Raw genomic sequence first — 20,362 nt, 5'->3', positions numbered from 1 at the left:
AAATAGAAATCTTAGAAGGATGAAAAAATATCTAAATTAAAATTCTAAATTAAAAAGAAAATATAAAAAAAAAAGTTCCACAATTTCATGAACATCAGTTACACTGTTCAAGAAGCCAATGTAGAGTATCTGTCATTTCAGGTAACTTTTCAGGATAGTGTGTACATGAGGAGTGGTATTCTCTGGCTATTACATTACTTCTATGTGGCATTTTTTTAAATCAGATTTTCCCATAATTTTGTACAGAGGGGAGACCCTGCTGTTATATCTATATATAGTAAATCATGGCGGGCATTATATGGCAATAATAAGTAGTCTAAGCTGTGAATTAAGCCCTGGGGTGACATCAAATATTCACATATGGCAAAAACTAAAATATCGAGTGTTAGAAGCTGTCAAAAGATGCAAAACCTCATGTGAGAGATTACAGTTTGTTATGGTATGTGTAGTCCTCATATACAGTATACCTATTAGCTAAATTTCTCCTCTTTAAAAAGTTTAACAAACCCTTTTAATTTTAAATTTTCCACACTCGTACATGGAGAAATCCAGCTTATATAATGTAAAATTTCTCTCATTTTTTAATACAAGAGAATATAAAAGGTAAACCCTTGTGCACCCAGTATGGCAGTAAACACTTACTTGATAAGGCCATCTTCAAGGTAAATATCGGCATAGAACGACTGGTCATCATTGATGATTCTGCCTCCCTTGATGAGGAGTCGGTCACTCTGCAATCAAAGAACAAGAAGATTGAGATTAAATGGAACCTAATCTGGTAAGCATTCACTTTTTGTATATTCCTGATACAAAACAAGCTAGTACTGTATCAAGTATAATTCCAAAGATTTGCTAAGATTTGACTTAAGGGGGTACTCCAGAGGAAAAAAAATGCTTTCATATCAACTGGTGTCAGAAAATTAAACAGATTTGTAAATTACTTCTATAAAAAAAAAAAAAAAAACTCAAGTTTTGCAGTACTTTTTAGTGATGTATTCTTTCCAGTCTGACACAGTGCTCTCTGCTGCCACCTCTGTCCATGTCAGGAACTGTCCAGAGCAGGAGAGGTTTTCTATGGGGATTTGCTGCTGTTCTGAACAGTACCTGTCTCGGAAAGAGATGGCAGCAACACTTCCTACAGGACATACAGCAGCTGATAAGTATCATGTAAGGATTTTGTATGTTTTATGTAATCCTCATAAGCTTGTGGTAACAGATTTATACGTAAAAATATAAAATCTGAAGACAAGGCTGCACAGAGGAGTAATCTGCTTTTTTGTCACATGAAATGAAACCTGGAAGATAAATTGCATCTCTACAATTTGTGATGACAAAGTAAGAGCAATTTTGTTTCAGACATGATTGTAAAAATGTCAAAACATTCCCTAAATTAAAATAATGAAAAATTTGACATTTCAGCCGCCGCAGGATCGTTTGGATGACAAATTGTTTTTGTTTTTTTATTACATGGCTACTATAACCCAAGGATGTAACTCAGTCTGCATGGTAAGTATAAGGAACTCATACAGAAGAAGGTGAACAAACATAATCCTTTTAGGGCCCAAATTAATTTTTGGTTTTGAGTCTTAATTAAAACATTTTCTTCTGTGTCTACAGCTCATATGCAAAATAATGGGTCTCCATAGCAACAGACAGAACCTGCAGTCATTATTTCCTGCAATCTTTCTATAACCTTCCAATGTATGCTAGTAGGGGACAACACAGTTTGTAGTCTGTTACTATGGCGACACATAGGTCAGAACTGGGGCACTAGACACAAGACATTTCCCTTTTTGGTAATTGTACATATTATGGCTAGGTTCACACTATGTAAAAAGAAGAGCGGTATTTGCACAACAAAGTCTGTGTGAGCTTTTCTCTCTCTCTACTCCCCCCTCCCTTCTAAGACAGCTGATGTAAACAAGTCCCTGACTGGCTTTATCTGCAACATTGTAGTTTATTTGCAATGCTGGTAGGGTTAATCACAATAAGCTTATCACCAACTTGGCCTCAGAATAACCCTCATGACATTACAAATAAGCCTCAATGTTGCAGATACAGCCAATCAGGGACTTGTTTACATAAGCTGTCTCAGACAGGAGGGGGAGGAGGGCAGGCAGAGTGAACAGCTCACACACAGATTTTTGTGTCTTCAGCAGAAAGCCGCAGCTCAGAACTGGGAGAAGGAGACTGATCAGATAATAACAAGTATGGAAGGAATTATTAGTGTCACCATGGAAAGCAACATATCAAAAGTTATGTTTGACTGGAATTCCCCTTCAATAATAATACAACTAGTTTCTAACATTATCAACCTATCATTTCCAGACACAACCAACTCTACTAACTGTATGACTCTAGCTAACTATATTGAGGCCATTGAATTTAATATAGCCCATGCTTGTCCATGCTCATATACATTGGCTTCAAGTTGACATATTACTGATGTATATAGGCCACAGGGGGGCACATGATGTCAATGCAGCCTTAGGCCATGTTCACACAATGTATGTGTTGTATAAATCACGGCCGTTGTTGCAATTTGCAACAACGGCCAAGATTTATACAGCACATACCTTATATGTGAATGAATGGAATCTCGGCTGGAGTGTATGCACAAAGTATACTCTTCGGCTGGGATTCCATCCGGCCACATGAAAAACTGACATGTCAGTTGAATAAATTGAATAGTGGCTGCAGAAGACATTTCAGTTCACACAATCGTTCCGGCTGCACGTTCCATTGTATGCAGCAGTGAAGTGGGATGCGGGTGCACCCGCATCCAAATTCACCAGAAAAGAAGATCATCCCGGCCAGTACCGTAGTAGCGGCCGAGATGATCTTCAGTAACACCGGCTGTTCTGTGATCTTGCCAGTTCATAGAAGGGCCGATGTTACACATAGTGTGAACATGCCCTAACAAGATAGCTTATGTCTATCAAGATATGTCTCTAATGTGCATGGGACACTGAGGATAAAAGTAAGTTTCTTACCTTCATCCTTGTTGCAGTTTCCATGCTATTAAGCATGTTCAATGTGTAGGCGTTTTGTGCACTAGGGGTGGGACTACAGTCCCCAGTGCACCTATCTGCCTTGGCCGATCTGCTCTGCTGATATTCACGCCTAATTAGCATAAAAGTTAAAGGATAAAGGTAAGAAACATATTAATCCTCAGCGCCCTGTGCGCTATAGTGAGATATCAGCAGGTTAGATGCTTCTAACCTGCTGATTGCTTTTAAAGGGAAACTTTCATCCCTATTTCCCTGTATGGTATTATCCCTGATCATTTATATAGCACGGTTATATTCTGCCATAGTGCAGTATAATACATTGAGGTGCATTGTGGTCATGAACAGAATGGAAGGGCTAATGTTATTACAACAAAGAAGGTAAACCATACAGTAGGACCAAGAATCCTGCCCATGCAAGTTCGCTATGTAAAAAGGGATAGCTTCTATATAACGTGTGGCCTAAATCCATTGAAAAAAAGACAAGAAAAGTCATCACGATGAGGTTTATACCAACTTTAGGGTAGATTGAATTGTGTAGTATGTGGCGAATGTACAAAATTTGGCAAAAACCATTTAGCCCACCAAAAGACCAAGATAGGGCAGTCGCGATTGGTGGCCTATGACTAGGCCAAAGAAATAACCATAAAACATCAATAGCACTTTTGAACCTGACTTGGCAATTTGTATCTCTGTTTACTAGAGAAGTAATTTTCCGCAGTGCGCTACAGTACAGAACCTGGTGTTACAAATCTGAAGCCCACCCTGAAGTATAAAGCAGCAGCCAGAGAGAAGCGGAGAAGAATAACAGAGTATCATCTGCTCCTCTATGGCAGACCACAGAGAAGGGAACTGCAATATGTTTAACTGGCATCCAAGTGGATTTTCCAAATTCCAAGGCTCAGTTTATGAATAACAATTTATCACATGTAAATCATATTCAGGCGGCCTACAAAATAATAAGCATATTACTATTAAAATGTATGAATGGAAATGAGACAGCTGAGGGCAGGCTACTAAAGCTCAACCAAATATTAATTTCCACTTTTGAATAAAAGGTTTTAAGCCTATGCATCACGAGGTATACCAGTCCAGTCTTATGTTTCATCTAGTGGATTGCTAAAGGGAAGTATCATTCATTTTAAGGGGCATTTGTTCACAGACAATAAAATAAAACCAAAATACAAAAGTAAAATAAATATAAAACATGGACGTATTTTGAATCTAATGCCCCTATTCCACGAGTCGTCTGAAGGAGCAAACGAGCGCTATTAGCGCTCGTTTGCTCCTTGTTCCCCGCTCGCTGCCGCCGCTATTCAACGCGGCGTCAGCGAGCGGGTGAGTGCGGGAGGGGCGGCGGGGAGCTGCTGGGGGGGCTGCCCGGGGGATCGCTGATCGTCCGGGGAGCCCATAGGATACAGCAGCGTCTGCTGCCGATGCTCCTATTCAACGGAGCGACGGCAGCAGATCGCTGCTATATCAGTCGCTTGTTTTTCAACATGTTGAAAAACAAGCGACTGCAACGATCAGCCGACATGAACGATGTCGGCTGATCGTTGCACTCTATTCCACGAGACGAATATCGTTCGTAGCGGTCGATATCGGCCGAATACGAACGATATTGCTCCTCTAAACGACCCGTGGAATAGGGCCTTAAGTCTATGGAAAAATGTAATTCAAAATGTATCAGTCCCTTGCTCCCTTACTTGCCATAACAGCACTACACATCACATACTCCTTCCTGCTATGCCATGACTGATAAGTTACACATTAAACTACTATTGATGGCATGTGGATGGAAAAAGGGTGCACTTTAAGGGCCTGTTCACACTGAGCAAAAGGGGTGGAAATTTCCACCTTTTTTACTCAGTGTGAACATACCCTTGGAGTTTTTGTAAGGTGCCATGAGCAGAAAGGAAATAAACAGCAGCAGCAAAGACAATGGTGACACTTAGCACTGCTGCTGCTAACAAAATGAGTGGGAAACCTTAATTTATCTTAGATAGACAATGAAGATCCTCTGGACACTCACAAATACAGCTCCTTTGTCCAGCACATTTTGGAGTCCTTTTTCTGGGGTAAAGAGACACTTTGGGTAATTAAAGGGATACTCCTTAAAAAAATGCTTTCAAATCAACTGGTTTCAGAAAGTTATACAGATCTTTCCCTATTGACTTCAATGGGGAATTAAAAATCTGTGTTTAGGATTTTGCTGCAGAAAAATTGTTGACATGGTTTTTACTGTTAAGCCACCCACCGAACAGGAGAATAAGCAGAGAGAAGCATGCGATAGAGCGCTTCACTTTCCTGCTGTCTAGTGGCCCCATAGCCTTTGTATCTCCATATTCCACTATTGATTTCCCACTTACAAATCTGGATGGAAAATGTACAGTTATGTGTGAACATAACCTTAAAGGTACCCTGTCACCCCGGCTGCCAGGGTGAAGCCCACCCGACCCCACCACCACCACCACGGTGGGGGGGGGGCTCCTTACACTTATGCCTTCCTCGAAGTCCCGGTCCCAGACCCCGTCCCGACGCCTAGAAATCCTCGTCGGAAGCCATCCGTGCTGCTCCAGTCATGGGGTCCGGGACCGGGACTTTGAGAGGGGAATAAGTATAAGGGGCTCCACCAGGGGGTTGGACAGGCTTCACCCCAGCAGCCGGGTTAAAGGGTTCCCTTTAAAGCGAATGTACCGCTGGTACATATTTTTTTTATTTGAACATGACTAGACCGGCACCAGCCGCGGTCCTTTTTTTTGAACCACCACCCTGTTTCTGCACACGGCACCAATCTATTTCCAGGCATAGAGCACTGGCGCCGGGCCTGCTGCTTTCCCCCAAGTGTGACCATCGGCCCTCCCCTCTGTGACCCAGCTCCATTGATTCTAATAGAGCCACGTCACAGAGAGGAAGCCCACCTCCAGTGCTTCATGCCGGGCCAGTGCTTGGTAATAGACCGGCGCCGGGTGGCGGTTCAAATAAAAGACCGCCAAATGAAATGGGGATTCCGGCACCGTTTTTTTCATGTAAAAACAAAAAAGCTACGTTCCGTTGGTACATTTGCTTTAATGCAACTCCCCCTTTATAGATAAAAATATGGTACGTCATGCAATAGTTAAATAAAATCGAGCACTGAATATTCTATGGTGGCATATAGACTGGGGGCATGTGTGCATGTTAAGTGCCAGGGAAGTGTGTTTGGCATTACAACCAGCTGTTGGCACAGTATACACTCAGCCCCCCAATCTGACAGCATAATGTAACTCCAGACCCGTCTGCTTGTGTATGGTTGTAATGGCAGATGACTTGGAATAATGGAAGGTGATAATGTATTGTAATGTGGCGGCACGCTGACAATCCTGAACACAGCCCAGTGCGAGAGCTGCAATGTCTCACAAGGCAATGAATTACAATGAGAAGGATCAATATGAAATGATTGTTCTGCTCAGATTCTAAACCACAACAGGAAAGTCAGATAACAATGTAGCATCAATACCCGTCTGGAATCTATCACTGACTTAACCTAGAAACATGTATCTGCCTCTATAAAAAGAGGAAGACATCAATCCTATTTATGAGGCTACTATAGGATTTTATTGGGTCACAATGGATTTTTATTTTAAGGCCCCTTAGAGAACCATTGTGGCTTCAACATAAATAAATATGCTGACGTTATTATGATAAAAACAAACTAATGATTGCTAGAAATATTTTACTGCTTTGAATAGCCTTGTAAGGTTCACGGACATAATTATAACTGTGGGCTGTCAGTGTCTTAGTGCATGGTTTCTGGGTGGAAGCCATATGGAAGTAACAATGGCACTTGTTCTTTTTGTCCTCACATTCATGTTACAGATACCTATTCATAATAAAGATAATGGGGAGATTATAGAGAAAATAGAGATAAGTGCAACTCCGTCCAAATCCGGTCCTGCAGCATTTGGTACTAGTGGCTGAAGAAGTTGGATGCAGCCCTAAGGCTGCTTGGAAAACATGGACACTGCCAAAGGCCATAGGCTGTATGCATGCTTTCCAGGACTCCCTAGGGCTGCATCCAACTTCTTCAGTCACTGCTATCGGACCCCCAGTGTGCTTGAGTTGCACCCATCTCTAGATGCAAATAAAAGCAGAATATATACAGATTTTCCAATGGGTGAAGAGGGCCTTACTATAACAAGAACAGGATGAGCTAGGAGATGGGAAAAGCTGGGCATGCTGCATATTGCTTACTATGCAGGCAGCTGTCCAGACAAGGAGCCTACAGCTATTAGCACTGCTAGGAGTTCAAGAGGTTAATCCCTCCCCAAGCTAAACGACAGGTCATAAGAGGGGAATATGTACAGTACATGGGAAGTTCTTTAAAGGGGAATGATAGATAGATAGGAGATAGATAGATAGATAGATATATAGATAGGTAGGAGATAGATAGATAGATAGATAGATAGATAGATAGATAGATAGATAGATAGGAGATAGGTAGATAGATAGATAGATAGATAGATAGATAGGAGATAGATAGATAGATAGATAGATAGATAGATAGATAGATAGGAGATAGATAGATAGATAGATAGATAGATAGATAGATAGATAGACTGATAGGAGATAGATAGATAGATAGATAGATAGATAGATAGGAGATAGGTAGATAGATAGATAGATAGATAGATAGACTGATAGGAGATAGATAGCTATATCAAGGATTTCCCCACAGCACGTCTTGTAGACCAAACAAAGTGATTTATTCCATTTTCAAAATTTGCAAAATAACAGGTGCAACACAGCAAAAGTGAGTTTGATGCAACGTTTCTGCGGTCTCCACCACCTTTCTCATGCAATGCTGGAGAAAGGCGGTGGAGACCGCAGAAACGTTGCATCAGACTCACTTTTGCTGTGTTGCACCTGTTATTTAGCAAATTTTGAAAATGGAATAAATCACTTTGTTTGGTCTACAAGACGTGCTGTGGGGAATTCCCTGAAATAACTAAGTGGCATGTGGTCAGAGCCGTCCCTGCTGCCACTCGGACTCCACAGTAGTGCTACCTGTATGCTGTGATGGATAGATAGATACATAGATAGATTATAGATAGATAGGAGATATACAGGGTTAGCAAAATTACACTTCCTTAAAGGAGAAGTCCGGGGTTGGACATTTTTTCAAAAGAGCCGGGAGGAGGTGGCTAAATATGACAACATTCATCTAGAGGTTCCGCCTTGGTCGCTGAATGGCTGAGCGGGGACTGACACATCACGACCCAGGTCCTGGCTGAGACCAGGAAGCAGCTGGGGGACAAGGAACCAGAGCAAGGGACAGAAGACCTATGCACTGGAGCCATGGAGGTAGGTGCATGTTGTTATGTTCAGCTACCTTCTCCCCACCTCTTTTGAAAAAAATGTCAGACCCTGGACTTGTCCTTTGGAGGGCGCTCTGATAAGATAAAAATAAGACAAGGTGTACTTTCTAGATGATGTGTTTGACATTTATTAAATCAAACATTTTTGGTGGCATTGTATCAGTAATGCTATTTTATTCCACAGATACATGGAACCACTGTTATTTCACAATAGTATAGCCTTCTCACTCACCCAATCTCACCTTGAGTGACCTCTGATTATGGGGTTTCTTAAAGGACCAGGTGTACCCTTGCAGATGTACATCAGGTCACTACTTATCGTCATGTTGCAGAAATTAAAGCTGACTTAACATGGTTTTGTAAAAGTTGTTGAAAGCATTTGTAGCATGATTTGCATTACTACAGCGCCACCTATGCATAACTTTTTGAACAAAAAAATGTGTATTTAATAAATGGTGAGCACATCATAGGAAGTCCTTGGGTGCCCAATTCAAGTCTTATTTGGACTTCTCTGAGCTGGGAAAGTTTGATACTGCTAATCTTGTACATAAAGAGGGATAGATAGATAGATAAATAGATAGATAGATAGATAGATGGATAGATAGACACTACATATCTTAACCTGGTCACATGTTAACAGCCACATACTAATGCCTCCAATTTAGAGGGGGGGGGGGGGGGAAAGAAATTTTGTTGGGAGTGTCAGTAAATATGGCGTAATACACACCGACACGTGTTTAACAAGTACAAGGTACAGTACATGTTTAGTAACAAAAGGTGAATATGATTTCTTCCATTGATAAAATAGAACTTAAACTGATATTAACACAATTACAATAAATTAAAATTTGGGTTACTTTCTATAAAAAAAAAGTAATAAGTAGATAGAAAGATGAAATGACCCTTTCCCCATGTTCTCCCGTGATCCTGTTTACACATAACCCTGATGTGACCCACAAATGCACAATGCCATCACTCAGCTGCAGACTATTCCCTAGGTCTGGCCCTTCCAGCCCAGGCTATGGTGTGTGCTGTAGGTCTGCAGCCTCCTGAATGTCACAGTGAGCAAAGCCGCTGGGCTACGTATTCATAGTGACATGCATTAAAGGGACAGCCTGTCTATTCATTGGGATGCCGGAGAAGCCATTGTCCACACCACCATTGATCCCCCACTTCAATAGCTCTGCATGAGGTGGTGCCAGGAATATATCTGGGGGTGTAGTCTCTGTCATGGCGCTTGCTGTTTTGTCTCTCTAATAAGAGGAACTATTTTTATATGTGAGTGTGAGACTGACAGCTAAATACAGAACACACTGAATACTGTATCTATATATAATATATAAATATAGCTTCCTGTCTGTATAGAGATTATTACTACTCCAGTGATCACAGCTTTGCACTAGATGCCATTGTGCAATACAACATGCAAAGCAGCATAAAGCTATATCCCTCCAGCCCCCAACCATAAAGATTATGTATGGACCTGGAATGGATGCAGAGCTCAGATGATATGAGACGATATTGTACATGCAAAGGGACTGTCCCATTTATTGCCCCCCAGGAGGCTCCCACAATGACCTGACCACTGTCCCCCATTCATCTTGTGCTCTGCTCATCAATGCATGCATGCAGCCAGCATCTCTAACAAAGGGACAGCGCCTGGTGCTGAAATCTCTCTGCTCCCCACCCCCAGCTCCATCTTCTTACCGTGATGTGAGGAATGCTCTTCTTCCCCTGGTAAGACATGATTTATCTTGCAATGCAAACAGAAGTTATAAAAAAAAGACAGGAAGTTCCTCGTACAGAAAAATAGGGTTATTTAAAAATAAATATATATGTGCCAGCTTATCAGCTGCAGTGATGCAAGGCAGAGCCTGCCCTGGAGATTGCTTAGAGCTCCTCCTAGAGGTGGCAGGGTGTCACTACATCTTCCTTTGCTAAGCTCAGCCCAGGAAGCTCTCACTTAGCATCTCCCTGATCACACAAGCAGCTGCCAATAACAGGGCAGTGTGCTGGCCTCTCATCCCTGCACACATGCAGATGGAAAGGGCTGACAGTGCCGTATGTGCCGGCCAGTGCTGAGAGCTCTAGGCTGTGCATTTCATCCCATTGATCTGCTGGATCATGTTCTTCTATATTGCACTGATAATCTCTGAACATGACATGTGTGCATACATTATATAGAATTACAATGCAATGTTCTCCAACCTGAGGCTCAACAGTGGTTGCAAAACCACAATTCCATTGTGGGAGTTGTGGTTTTGTGACCACTGGGGAGGGGCAGGTTGGAGAACACTGTACTAAACAAACTGATAGTGTAATAGTTAAACAGAAAGAAAAACCTAACACCCGTGACTCCCATTGCCTTGGTTACTTGTTTCTTGTAGAAATTACTTTTGCGCTTTCCTGTTAGGGTAATTCTCGTGAAAAATTCTGTGCGGAATCCGCCGCTCATCCCCGTGCGCTTCCACTTCCCTCTCTGCCAACTCCATTCTATGGTTGGGTGGATTCCGCTGTCCGCCCAAAGAGTTTGAAGAATCCGCCCGAGCATATAATGGTGCCTATGTGACAGGCGGAACTTCAAGTGGGAGCATGGGGAAGCAAGCGGCGGATTCTGCACAAAGTTTTCCACGAGAATTACTCTGTGTGCATATACCCTAACTTTCCAAAATTCTTCAAAATGCTGCACCATATAGTTTAGCTTTTAGGGTGGGTTCACACTGAGGAATTCTCATGGATTTTCAGGCGGATTCTGCGGCAAAATGCGCAAGTAATCCACATGTAATTCCACCCATAAAGAATGAACATTGTGAATGTACTTTGGCTTTAATGGGCTTTCTGCTTATTTGTTCACACAGCTGAATTTCCACGCAGAATATTACGCCGCGGATCCGCTTTCCATCTGAAGAATTGACATGTCAATTCTTTGGGCGGATTCCGCTAGAGTAATCCTATAGAAGTCAATGGAGATTTAATTCTGCTTGAAATTCTGCTTGAATTCTGCTTTAATTTCGCTCAAATTTTGCCAGAGCTAAATAAGCAAGGAATTTCAAGCAGAAAACTTTCAGCTTCAATTTCTCCAGAATTCCTCAGTGTGAACCCACTCTACCCCATCAACCAATGACCTACCACTCTTAATACATTCTATAATTCATATTTACAGGACTTCTCTTGTGCTGCACCAGTTCTGTGGAATTAACTGCTCTATAGCATTAGACTTGCTGTAAACACTCCGTGTAAACTCGCTCCAGCTTTATTTCAGTAACTGACTCCATGGTCCATACACAGCTTGATACAGATATCTCTTGACTTTCCAATGGTACCTTTATTACTTGATCTTTATATCTGTGCTGGCTCACATACTGGCAGGGTGATGGGTTCCTCTAAGGCTGAGCTCATATTACTTTGGAACATTCAGGAAACTGTTTCACAGATTTTGTTTGCAGTAGTTTTTTTTTTGTCTGGTCAAATCCTGCAGGACACCAAATGGAAAGTCATTAGACCCAGTAAATGAAATGGGATCTATCGGTATTTGTTGGTTTCCATTGTGCGACAGAATATCCAGCTCTGTTTTCCAGACCTAAATGGAATATGCAGTGGCGGGTAAATCTGATACAAATGTGACTCTAGCCTAACTTTACTGATATTGCCCTTGCCACCAACACTGGGGACTGGAATCCTGTATCAAATAAGTACCATGCTCCTTCTGTGCCGCACACTTTAGGATACAGTCACAATGCACCTTTCCACACTGCAGATTTTAAGAAACTTTGTAATTGGGTTTATTAACTGAAAAATGCATTTTTATCATGAAAAAGCAGTTTGAAGCTCTCCCCCCCCCCTGTCTTCATTGTTCTCTATGAAGAGGGGAGGGGTAGAGGGAGATGAGGCACCAAAATAGGACAACAAAGAGTTAATTTACAGCTACATGGCTAGGCTCTATCCTCTGATGTCAGCACTGACCTCTCTGACCTCTGAATAGGGGCTTCAGTGGCTCCCTGCTGTGTAATCATTTTTTCTCTGCTGGAGACTAATCTCCTTCCCCCTCCCCTCTCCATAGAACAGACAGGAATCCGATTGATGTAAAAAAGTCGAGATTTCCTGATAATGAGCAGTGGATGACAAAAAGAAGAGAAGGGGGGACCTGGGGAAAGGCTTTTTGCATGCAGATAATGGCATATTTGCCTAATAAACCCAATAACAAAGTTTCTTAAAATCACCTGAACTATTGATTTCTGCAAAAAAGAAAACAAAAAAAAAAAAAAACATTTAAACAACAGTGTTACTTCAAGTACATATTGTCCATTGACAAGATCACTGTCTTTCACAGTGTATTTTAGGCTACAGTATGTTCACACATAGCAAAACGAAAGCCAAATACAACTGTAAAATAGGTATAAAATGAGTCTGTACTTTCTTTCCATACTATCCGACACTCATGTGAAGCCTTCCTGCGGGTCTATCCGAAATGGAGAGAAATCTCTTGGCAGTAGCGTCTCCTTGCCTCCAGAGTCAGAGTCACGAGTTTGTCAGGCTTCAACAAGTGCTGGAGATGCCAGAAGGAAGTTGGCATGCTCTCACATATATGGTGGACGTGCCCATCCATAGTGTCCTTTTGGAAGGAAATGGAAGTAGAGATGTAGACAGTAGTAGACAGTAGAGACTGTTGCTCTCGGACTTAGCTCCAAAATGGTCAAGCTTGCTCTACTGGTTGAGCCAGACAGTCCCTACGAAGTCGCAATGGATTGACAAAGTCTACCAAATATGCAGACTTGAAGAACTAACAAGCCTCTTGGCTCATAATCAACCTGCATTCCATAAAGTTTGGTCACAAGGGCTACTGTATAAAAACCCTCAGACACCTACATAACTTTGCAAATGGAAATTTAATGCAAGTGAATTCGTGAATTAATTGAACCCTCCCTTTATACAGATACAACAACGCTACCACCTCCCCCCTCCTACCCCACCTTGCCCTATTGTGTTCACCCTTGTCTCCCCCTCCTCGCCATCTCATTTTCAAGGTCTAATTCAAATGTTGACCAGTATTAATAGTCATTGTATTGTTATCACAAAATTGTTTTATATTGTTTTATATTACTCGGGATATATATCGGATATCTATCGGAACAGTTAGATTCTCACGGAGGAACCCCTCTAATAGACTGGTTATCTTAGACACTGTTCCCAGGTATCATCATCCCAATTTTCGTTTCCTCTTTGTATGTTTATAAGCTCTCACCAATACCTGCATTTGTATTAAATAAGACTCTATTCGCATTACAATGAGCATGTAACATTGTTAACCTTTCATTGAAAATACAAAATAAAGAATTGTTAAAAAAATAAAAAAAAATTAGTCTGTACTTTCAATCTTATATATAGCATGCTATATTAAAATCTATGGAAAACCCATATTGCTGGAGGTGCGAGCAGTAAGAGGTAACATTTATGCATGTGTTTTGGGAGTGCCCACTACTCCAACGTTTTTGGTCAGAAGTGACGAGAGTGACCAAAGAGGTAAGTGGCCTCACAGTACAGATGGGCCCAGCCCTGTTTCTTCTCCATCACTTGGAGATCACCCAAGAGGCATACAAACATTCCTTACTTAGTTTTCTGGTGATACCGGCCGGATGATCTTTCCGGCTGCAGTGTTCTGATGCGGGCGCATCAGCATCAATTCACTGAATTGCGGCCGCAGAAAACTGACATGTCAGTTCTTTGCGGTCCCACATGGGCCAGAGCATATACGATGCATTTACGCTCCGGCCGGGATCCCGTAGAAGAATAGGCAGTGCTCGACACCGTAAAAAGTACGGCAGTCCGGCCGCAGAAAGACCTGTCAGTTCACACAGTGAAGCGAGCGGCTCCGGCCACTTGCTTCACTGTGGGCTATGGGAAGCTCTGATGCGGGCGCGCGCTGATGCGCCCGCATCAGAGCTCCGCGGCCAAAAGATCATCCTGCCGGTACTTAAGTACCGGCCAAGATGATCCGGCCAGAGACCGGCCGTTCCGTGACCCGGCCGGGGTCAAGGAACGGCCGGTCTCTTGCGTAGTGTGAACATAGCCTAAGGTCGTACATGCCATTCAGGCAGCTGTCCCATGTGGCTGCTATGGGACTTATGGAGACAGGACATCATGTTTAGTGATGTTCAGACCTGTCAGACTGTTTGGGTTCGGCAATATTCTCCCAACCCGAACGCTCTGCATTTGATTACCGGTGGCTGAAGAAGATGGATAACGCTCAGGGCTGTCAGGAAAACATGGATACTTCTGCAGCTGCAGGGAATAAAATGCAGAGCGTTGAGGTTTGGAGAATGTTGCTGAACACAAACAGTTTGAAAAGTCCGCTCATCACTGGTCATGACATGATGAAACAGGCAACCCTTCCACTGCTCCTCCACCCTATGTGGGACGTGAGTAGAGACAATGTATATCATGGGACCTTTTGGGTGGGCAGCAAAACCAATGGAGGACTGGACTACATGGAGTTGGAAAATTTGTCTGCACATGTGTTGCTCTGTCAAGTGAAGTGGTTCAGAGACTGAAAGTGAAGGCCAAAGTTGTGCGGGTGAGAACAGATTGCACCAGGTGGGAGGGGGCAGTCGCCTCCAGAGAAGTCTGCAGGGCATGGCAAAGAGGGACACTAAGGACCCTATGACATGGACAGATTATCGTGACAAAAATCATTATATCGCGCAAATTCAGGTGATAATCTTTCCGTGTCTATGCAGACAACGATGACAACTAATGGAAATTTGCTGTTTTGTCGCTTTTGAGCTGACTATAAAATCTCAAAATTTCAGTGTATGTTCTAATTGTTTGTTATTATTCACTACAGCCTGTGAACAATCATAATTGCGATTGTAACTAGCGACTATTGTTTCATGTATTATGCTGAAAGATTTCAGGTCGCTCGCATATCGGAGAAAACAAAAAAACGCTTCATCTAATAGGACCCTAAGGGCTGTACTACACAGCACAATGTGAACCGAGTGCAGACTTGTCAGGTCAGTAATCTCTTCCTCCTCGTTCCCCGCTCTCTCTCTGTGTTATTACACACACAGACTTTGAGCAGGGAGTTGTGTGGGGATGAGGGGGGGGGGGTTTCTCCTGGGGGGCCCTTACGGCTACCAAATGTTGTGTCTGACCATTTAGCTGTATGCGCTTGTATGCGAGGAGAACATACAGTTGAATGCAGCAGGGTGATTGACACAGCGAGAAGAGCATTGGCTCTCCTACCTGCCAATCACTGTTGTGGCCACAAGAGTCCGTTCCCTCCCTTAGAGCTGTGGGACATGAGTGATGTCACTCGTGCGCTCACAGAGCAGGGAGAGAGTTGCCATGAGAAGACTACAATACTGCAACTGCACAGCAGGTAAGTATGGCTTTTTTTCCTTAGTTAGGAGGAGACCTATGGGGGTTATCTATGGGGGTTGGGGTATGGGATGTGCTGGCTAACTGAAAAGAGGGTACCTAATTTGGAGGTACAGTACAGTCCACTCACAGTGGTGCTGGGTGGGGTGTCTAACCACCAGGATTACCAGGGAGATTACTGCTGGGGGAGGGGGTGGCTGCACGGAGAATATATACCAGGGGGGATTACCTACATGAGATGGTGCTGGAGGGGATGCCTATATGGAGGATAGCAAACTATATAAGGGCTAAAACTGGATCTAAATACTACATGGAGGCATAAATTGGCTGCTCTCATATACCCTGTACACCATGATTATCGGGGCTGATTTCTCCTACATTTTTAATGTATTGTCATGTATTATGGAAGTAATTATTCCATTTCATTATGTTGCAGTAGTCTGGCTTTTTTGTACATAGATTATTTAGTATAATTGCCTTGAACTGCATGGGACTATTTATTGTTATTACCCGGCATTTGTACAATACATTTACTCTATTGGTACTCCGGGTATCCCGTTCGGGTGTTGCTTAACTGGTCATTGACCATCAGCTATGGTGTAGTCCTCATGCTGCCCAATAGATATTAGACAGATAGATATGAGATAAAGAGATAGAAGAATGGATGGATGGCTAATTAGAAAACAAACACTGCGCCATAGCTTCCTCTATATTGTTTGTAGTATTACAACTTGGTTCTATTCTCTTTTAGTGGAACTGAGCTGCACTACCACATCCAAGCTTTGGAGGAGAGTGGCGCTGTTTCTGGAAAAAGGCAGCTATGTTTTTGCAAAGCTGGATAACCCCTCTACTGTACACCAGTTTAATAAATCTCCGCCTATGTATTGTTACTTGGCCAATGGGCATCTATAATTATACATTTGGAGCCTTTTATTCCAAATAGTGAAGACTTGCTTGATAAACTGTTCAGTCAGGATGCAGCATTTTTAACCCTGTCTGGTCTCTTTACTTTGTCCTGCCATGACCTTTCCCCAGTCAGCCTGCAGTACTCCTGTTTCATATTTCTGCCAACCCCTCCTCTCCTTTCTAAATTGACTCCTTTGTCATGTTTTAAATGGGAAAATATTTAATCAGAATTTTTAAAATTTATGCCGTTATCTTAGCCGAGAAGTATCATTATCTAGTCCTGCTCTCTGCAGTACAGTTGTTTTCATGATACCGGAGCTTACTGTGGGATTACATTGTAAAGGCCTACCCTGTGATAGCCATTGCCTCTAATTACAGCTGTCTGCTTACCCCTTTATAAGAACACAAGATATAAGGCAGTACTGTAATTACTCAGGAAGGAAAGCTGGGAGGGCAAGAGGAGGGAAAGCTGGATAATGTAAAGATAGGAGACATTGAACAGACATGTGTTGTCACATAGTACATAGAGGGAGAGAATGGGGATTGCTACTACGGTATATGCCCCTGATGCTGGGTCCCAATTAGACACTTTAAGGTTGTTCTTAGTGAAAGCAGGTCAAGGCCTTATCCTTATTGCAAACTGGGAGGGTGCTTGCCAGCGACAATGGGAGGGGAGGGGGGCTCTTTATATTTTTGGTTTGGTTTTATCCTTTTTGTCCTTCAGCTGAAGGTTGAGCTTTAGTTACTTGCGCTACAGGAATCTTTAATATAGAAGGTGGGGCTATTTTTTTGACAAACAGTGGAGTCTGAGTGTATAATTGTTTGTTAAAAAAAAATGGTTAAAGCGACTCTATACCCACAATCTGACCCCCCCAAACCACTTGTACCTTCGGATAGCTGCTTTTAATCCAAGATCTGTCCTGGGGTCCGTTCAGCAGGTGATGCAGTTATTGTCCTAAAAACAACTTTTAAACTGGCAGCCCTGTGTCAAACGGCCATGGCCTACAATATCTGTGCCCTAACTTTGCACCACCCCTCCATCCCTCCTCCCCACCCTCTTCATCATTAGGAATGCCAATGGAACATTTTCTCCTGTCTGAACATTGCACAGGTGGCTTCACAATCCAGCCCATGTGCTATCCTCACACAGTTGATGAATAGGAGACAATCTGCCTGGAGCATTCCTAATGATGAGGAGGGTGGGGAGGAGGGACAGAGAGAGTGTGCCAGCCTAATGCATACACAAGCTAGACCACGGCCGTTGGGCACAGGGCTGCAAGTTTAAAAGTTGTTTTTTAGGACAATAACTGCATCACCTGCCGAACGGACCCCAGGACAGATCTTGGATTAAAAGCAGCTATACGAAGAAAAAAGCTGTTTCGGGGGGTCAGATTGTGGGTACAGAGTCGCTTTAAAGGAGAACTCTACATAAAACTGATATTCCTGGTGGAGGGCATTGGAAAGTGGGCATGATACAGAGGATCAAGAAACAAACATAGAACAAACATAGAAGAAACAAACATGCTCCTTAAAGGGGTTATATGGGATTTGAAAAACACAGCTACTTTGTTCCAGAACAGCGCCACCCCTGTCCTCAGGCTGTGTGTGGTATTACAATTCAGCTCTATGCAATTTAAGAGAACTAAACTGCAAAACCCGCGCCCAAAATGAGGACAGGAGTGGTGTTGTTTCTGGAAGAAAGCGGCCATGTTTCTCTAAGCTGTGTTAGATAGATCATAGTGCGCCAGTATTACCAGTATTACATTTAGGCAAACTAAGGTTAAAAAAATAATTAATTATAGGATTATTTTTTTCTTATGCTGAGTTCTTTATTTCATAACAGCCACACAGAAGAAATTAGAATGAAATAACACTATTATGTTTCTCCACAGGAAACTCATCCTGCTTTGATACAATTTTACAAATGACACGTGTGTATAGAGCCTCCATTTACAGTGCCACTAGAATGCCAATACGGATGCCACTCCAGAGGGGTATCCCCAAGATTTAGGATATGGAATAACTAACTGATTGTGAACCCAGCCAATCAAAAGAACAATAAATGGAGGGGCAGCGCCCATGCTCGGCCACTGCTCTAGTTCTGAACACTGCCTTGTACAATGCTTACATCTCATAGAGAGTGAGTAGAAAGTTGGCTGAGCTTGCATGCTGCCGCTCTGTTCACTTGATGGACACTTGACCTTCATTCTTGTGATCGGTGTGGATCCAACTGCAATCTTGTGGGAAGCAGATAACCTCTTTAAATGCCCAAGACAAGTTTCTGAGGTGGTCTAAGCTTCTCGTCTCTCTGGCTGACAGCACTGGAGCAGCAGCAAGAGAGCACTGGGATAAGGAGATCTGTGACTTCAAGTGGGCCTGGACCAGTGGATTGCTGAGCTGGACTGTTAAAGGGGCTGTCCATGGAAAAGCTTAATTATCTAAAAAATGCCTATGCTGCTTGATAAAAAAAAAAAAACACCTTACCCTTCTCAATGCCCCCCTAAGCACCCCCACCCTATCCGCACTTGCAACCTTCATTATCATGGCATGTAGCCTCTACTTCACTTCCTGGTGCTGAGGTCATTATAAGATATTGCAGCAGTGGTGCCCTCTTAAGTCAATGTTGACTGAAAAGGAGGCTGGAGGCTGGGTGCCTTAATAATGGAGGCTGGGCGTGGAGTGGTAAGGGAGGTGAGTACTATTTATTTGTCCAAAGGGAACATGGTATGGCTGATGTTAGGGGAGGACACAAATGGGCCCTAATGTGTGGCTGGCACTGTTATGCGGGAACTGTAAGGTTGTGAGATGTATCCTTATTGGAGCACTCGGTGACAGGGTACTGTTTGGATAACGCTTTTGAAAAGAAAATGTGTAGTTGGTGTGGTGAGCCTCCGGATGATGTTGTAGCATTGAGAGGGACGGTCACTGAGATGGAAGTGTGACGCCACTACTGTGGTGGATGGCCGAGATACAGACGGACTTTTGGGTTTGTCACGTGACGCCAGTGCCTGGTGGGCACACAGGTGTGATGGAACGCCTGCTTTTATAGTGTAAGGCCGGTTGTACCCTTTTCCCCTTGGGATACTATAGTCACAGGTGGCCAGAGCGGTGTAATTACCCTCCCGAGGAATAATAGGACCCGCCACCCACAGAAAGGGGGGATGTCCCAAGGTTACTTGTAATGTGCAGCAGGTAATACAACGAATCTTAAGATATGCTTGATACAGTTCAAATAAATACATGAACATAGAACCACCAGATCTGTGTGATAAGTGCTAAGTAGCCACTCGCTTCATTGTGTGAACTGACAGGTCTTTCACTGAATTGCGCCGCAGAAAACTGACATGTCAGTTATTTGCGGCCCCGTGAAGGATCTAGGCCGGAGCGTACAGTTCAAATATATATATGAACACAGAAACACCAGATCTGCGGGATAAGTGCTGAGTAGGATCTAGTGGAGTTGATAAGGTTGAACTGAGGTAGCGTAGTAGAGAGGAGAGTGCAGTGAGTCTTAACCCAAGTAGGAATGTTGGAGTGTTGTAGTTCTACTTTGTAGAAGAAAGAAGAAGAAGAAGAAACAACCTGTGCCCATGTATTGACTTTCATATAGTCTTCACACCACCTTATGCCCACTAGCTTTGGCTGAACTGTACTAATGGGTAACACAGGCCCCAGCCTCTGTTACCTGGGATGAGCAGAATGATTAGAATTTTC

At 42.9% G+C, this 20,362-nt stretch overlaps 1 protein-coding gene across 2 annotated transcripts in view; it reads right to left on the bottom strand.

The window, feature by feature from the left end:
• CRMP1 (collapsin response mediator protein 1) overlaps positions 1-20,362 on the bottom strand; it is a 58,524-nt gene that overhangs the window by 20,932 nt on the left and 17,230 nt on the right. Inside the window, exons 1-2 of one of the 2 annotated variants that reach the window (XM_069976433.1) lie at positions 10,073-10,162; positions 643-731 (exon numbers count right to left, since the gene is read on the bottom strand). In XM_069976433.1, the coding sequence (XP_069832534.1) occupies positions 643-731; positions 10,073-10,111 (128 nt within the window). In that variant the 5' untranslated portion in view covers positions 10,112-10,162. Of the gene's footprint in view, positions 1-642; positions 732-10,072; positions 10,163-20,362 lie in introns of those variants that run through there. The other variant, XM_069976432.1, reaches the window with a different exon arrangement.

This window comes from Dendropsophus ebraccatus, chromosome 7, assembly GCF_027789765.1.
Source record: "Dendropsophus ebraccatus isolate aDenEbr1 chromosome 7, aDenEbr1.pat, whole genome shotgun sequence".
Taxonomy (NCBI): domain Eukaryota; kingdom Metazoa; phylum Chordata; class Amphibia; order Anura; family Hylidae; genus Dendropsophus; species Dendropsophus ebraccatus.
Note: the sequence above shows the minus strand (reverse complement) of the source record. Positions and strands in the feature narration are given on the sequence as shown.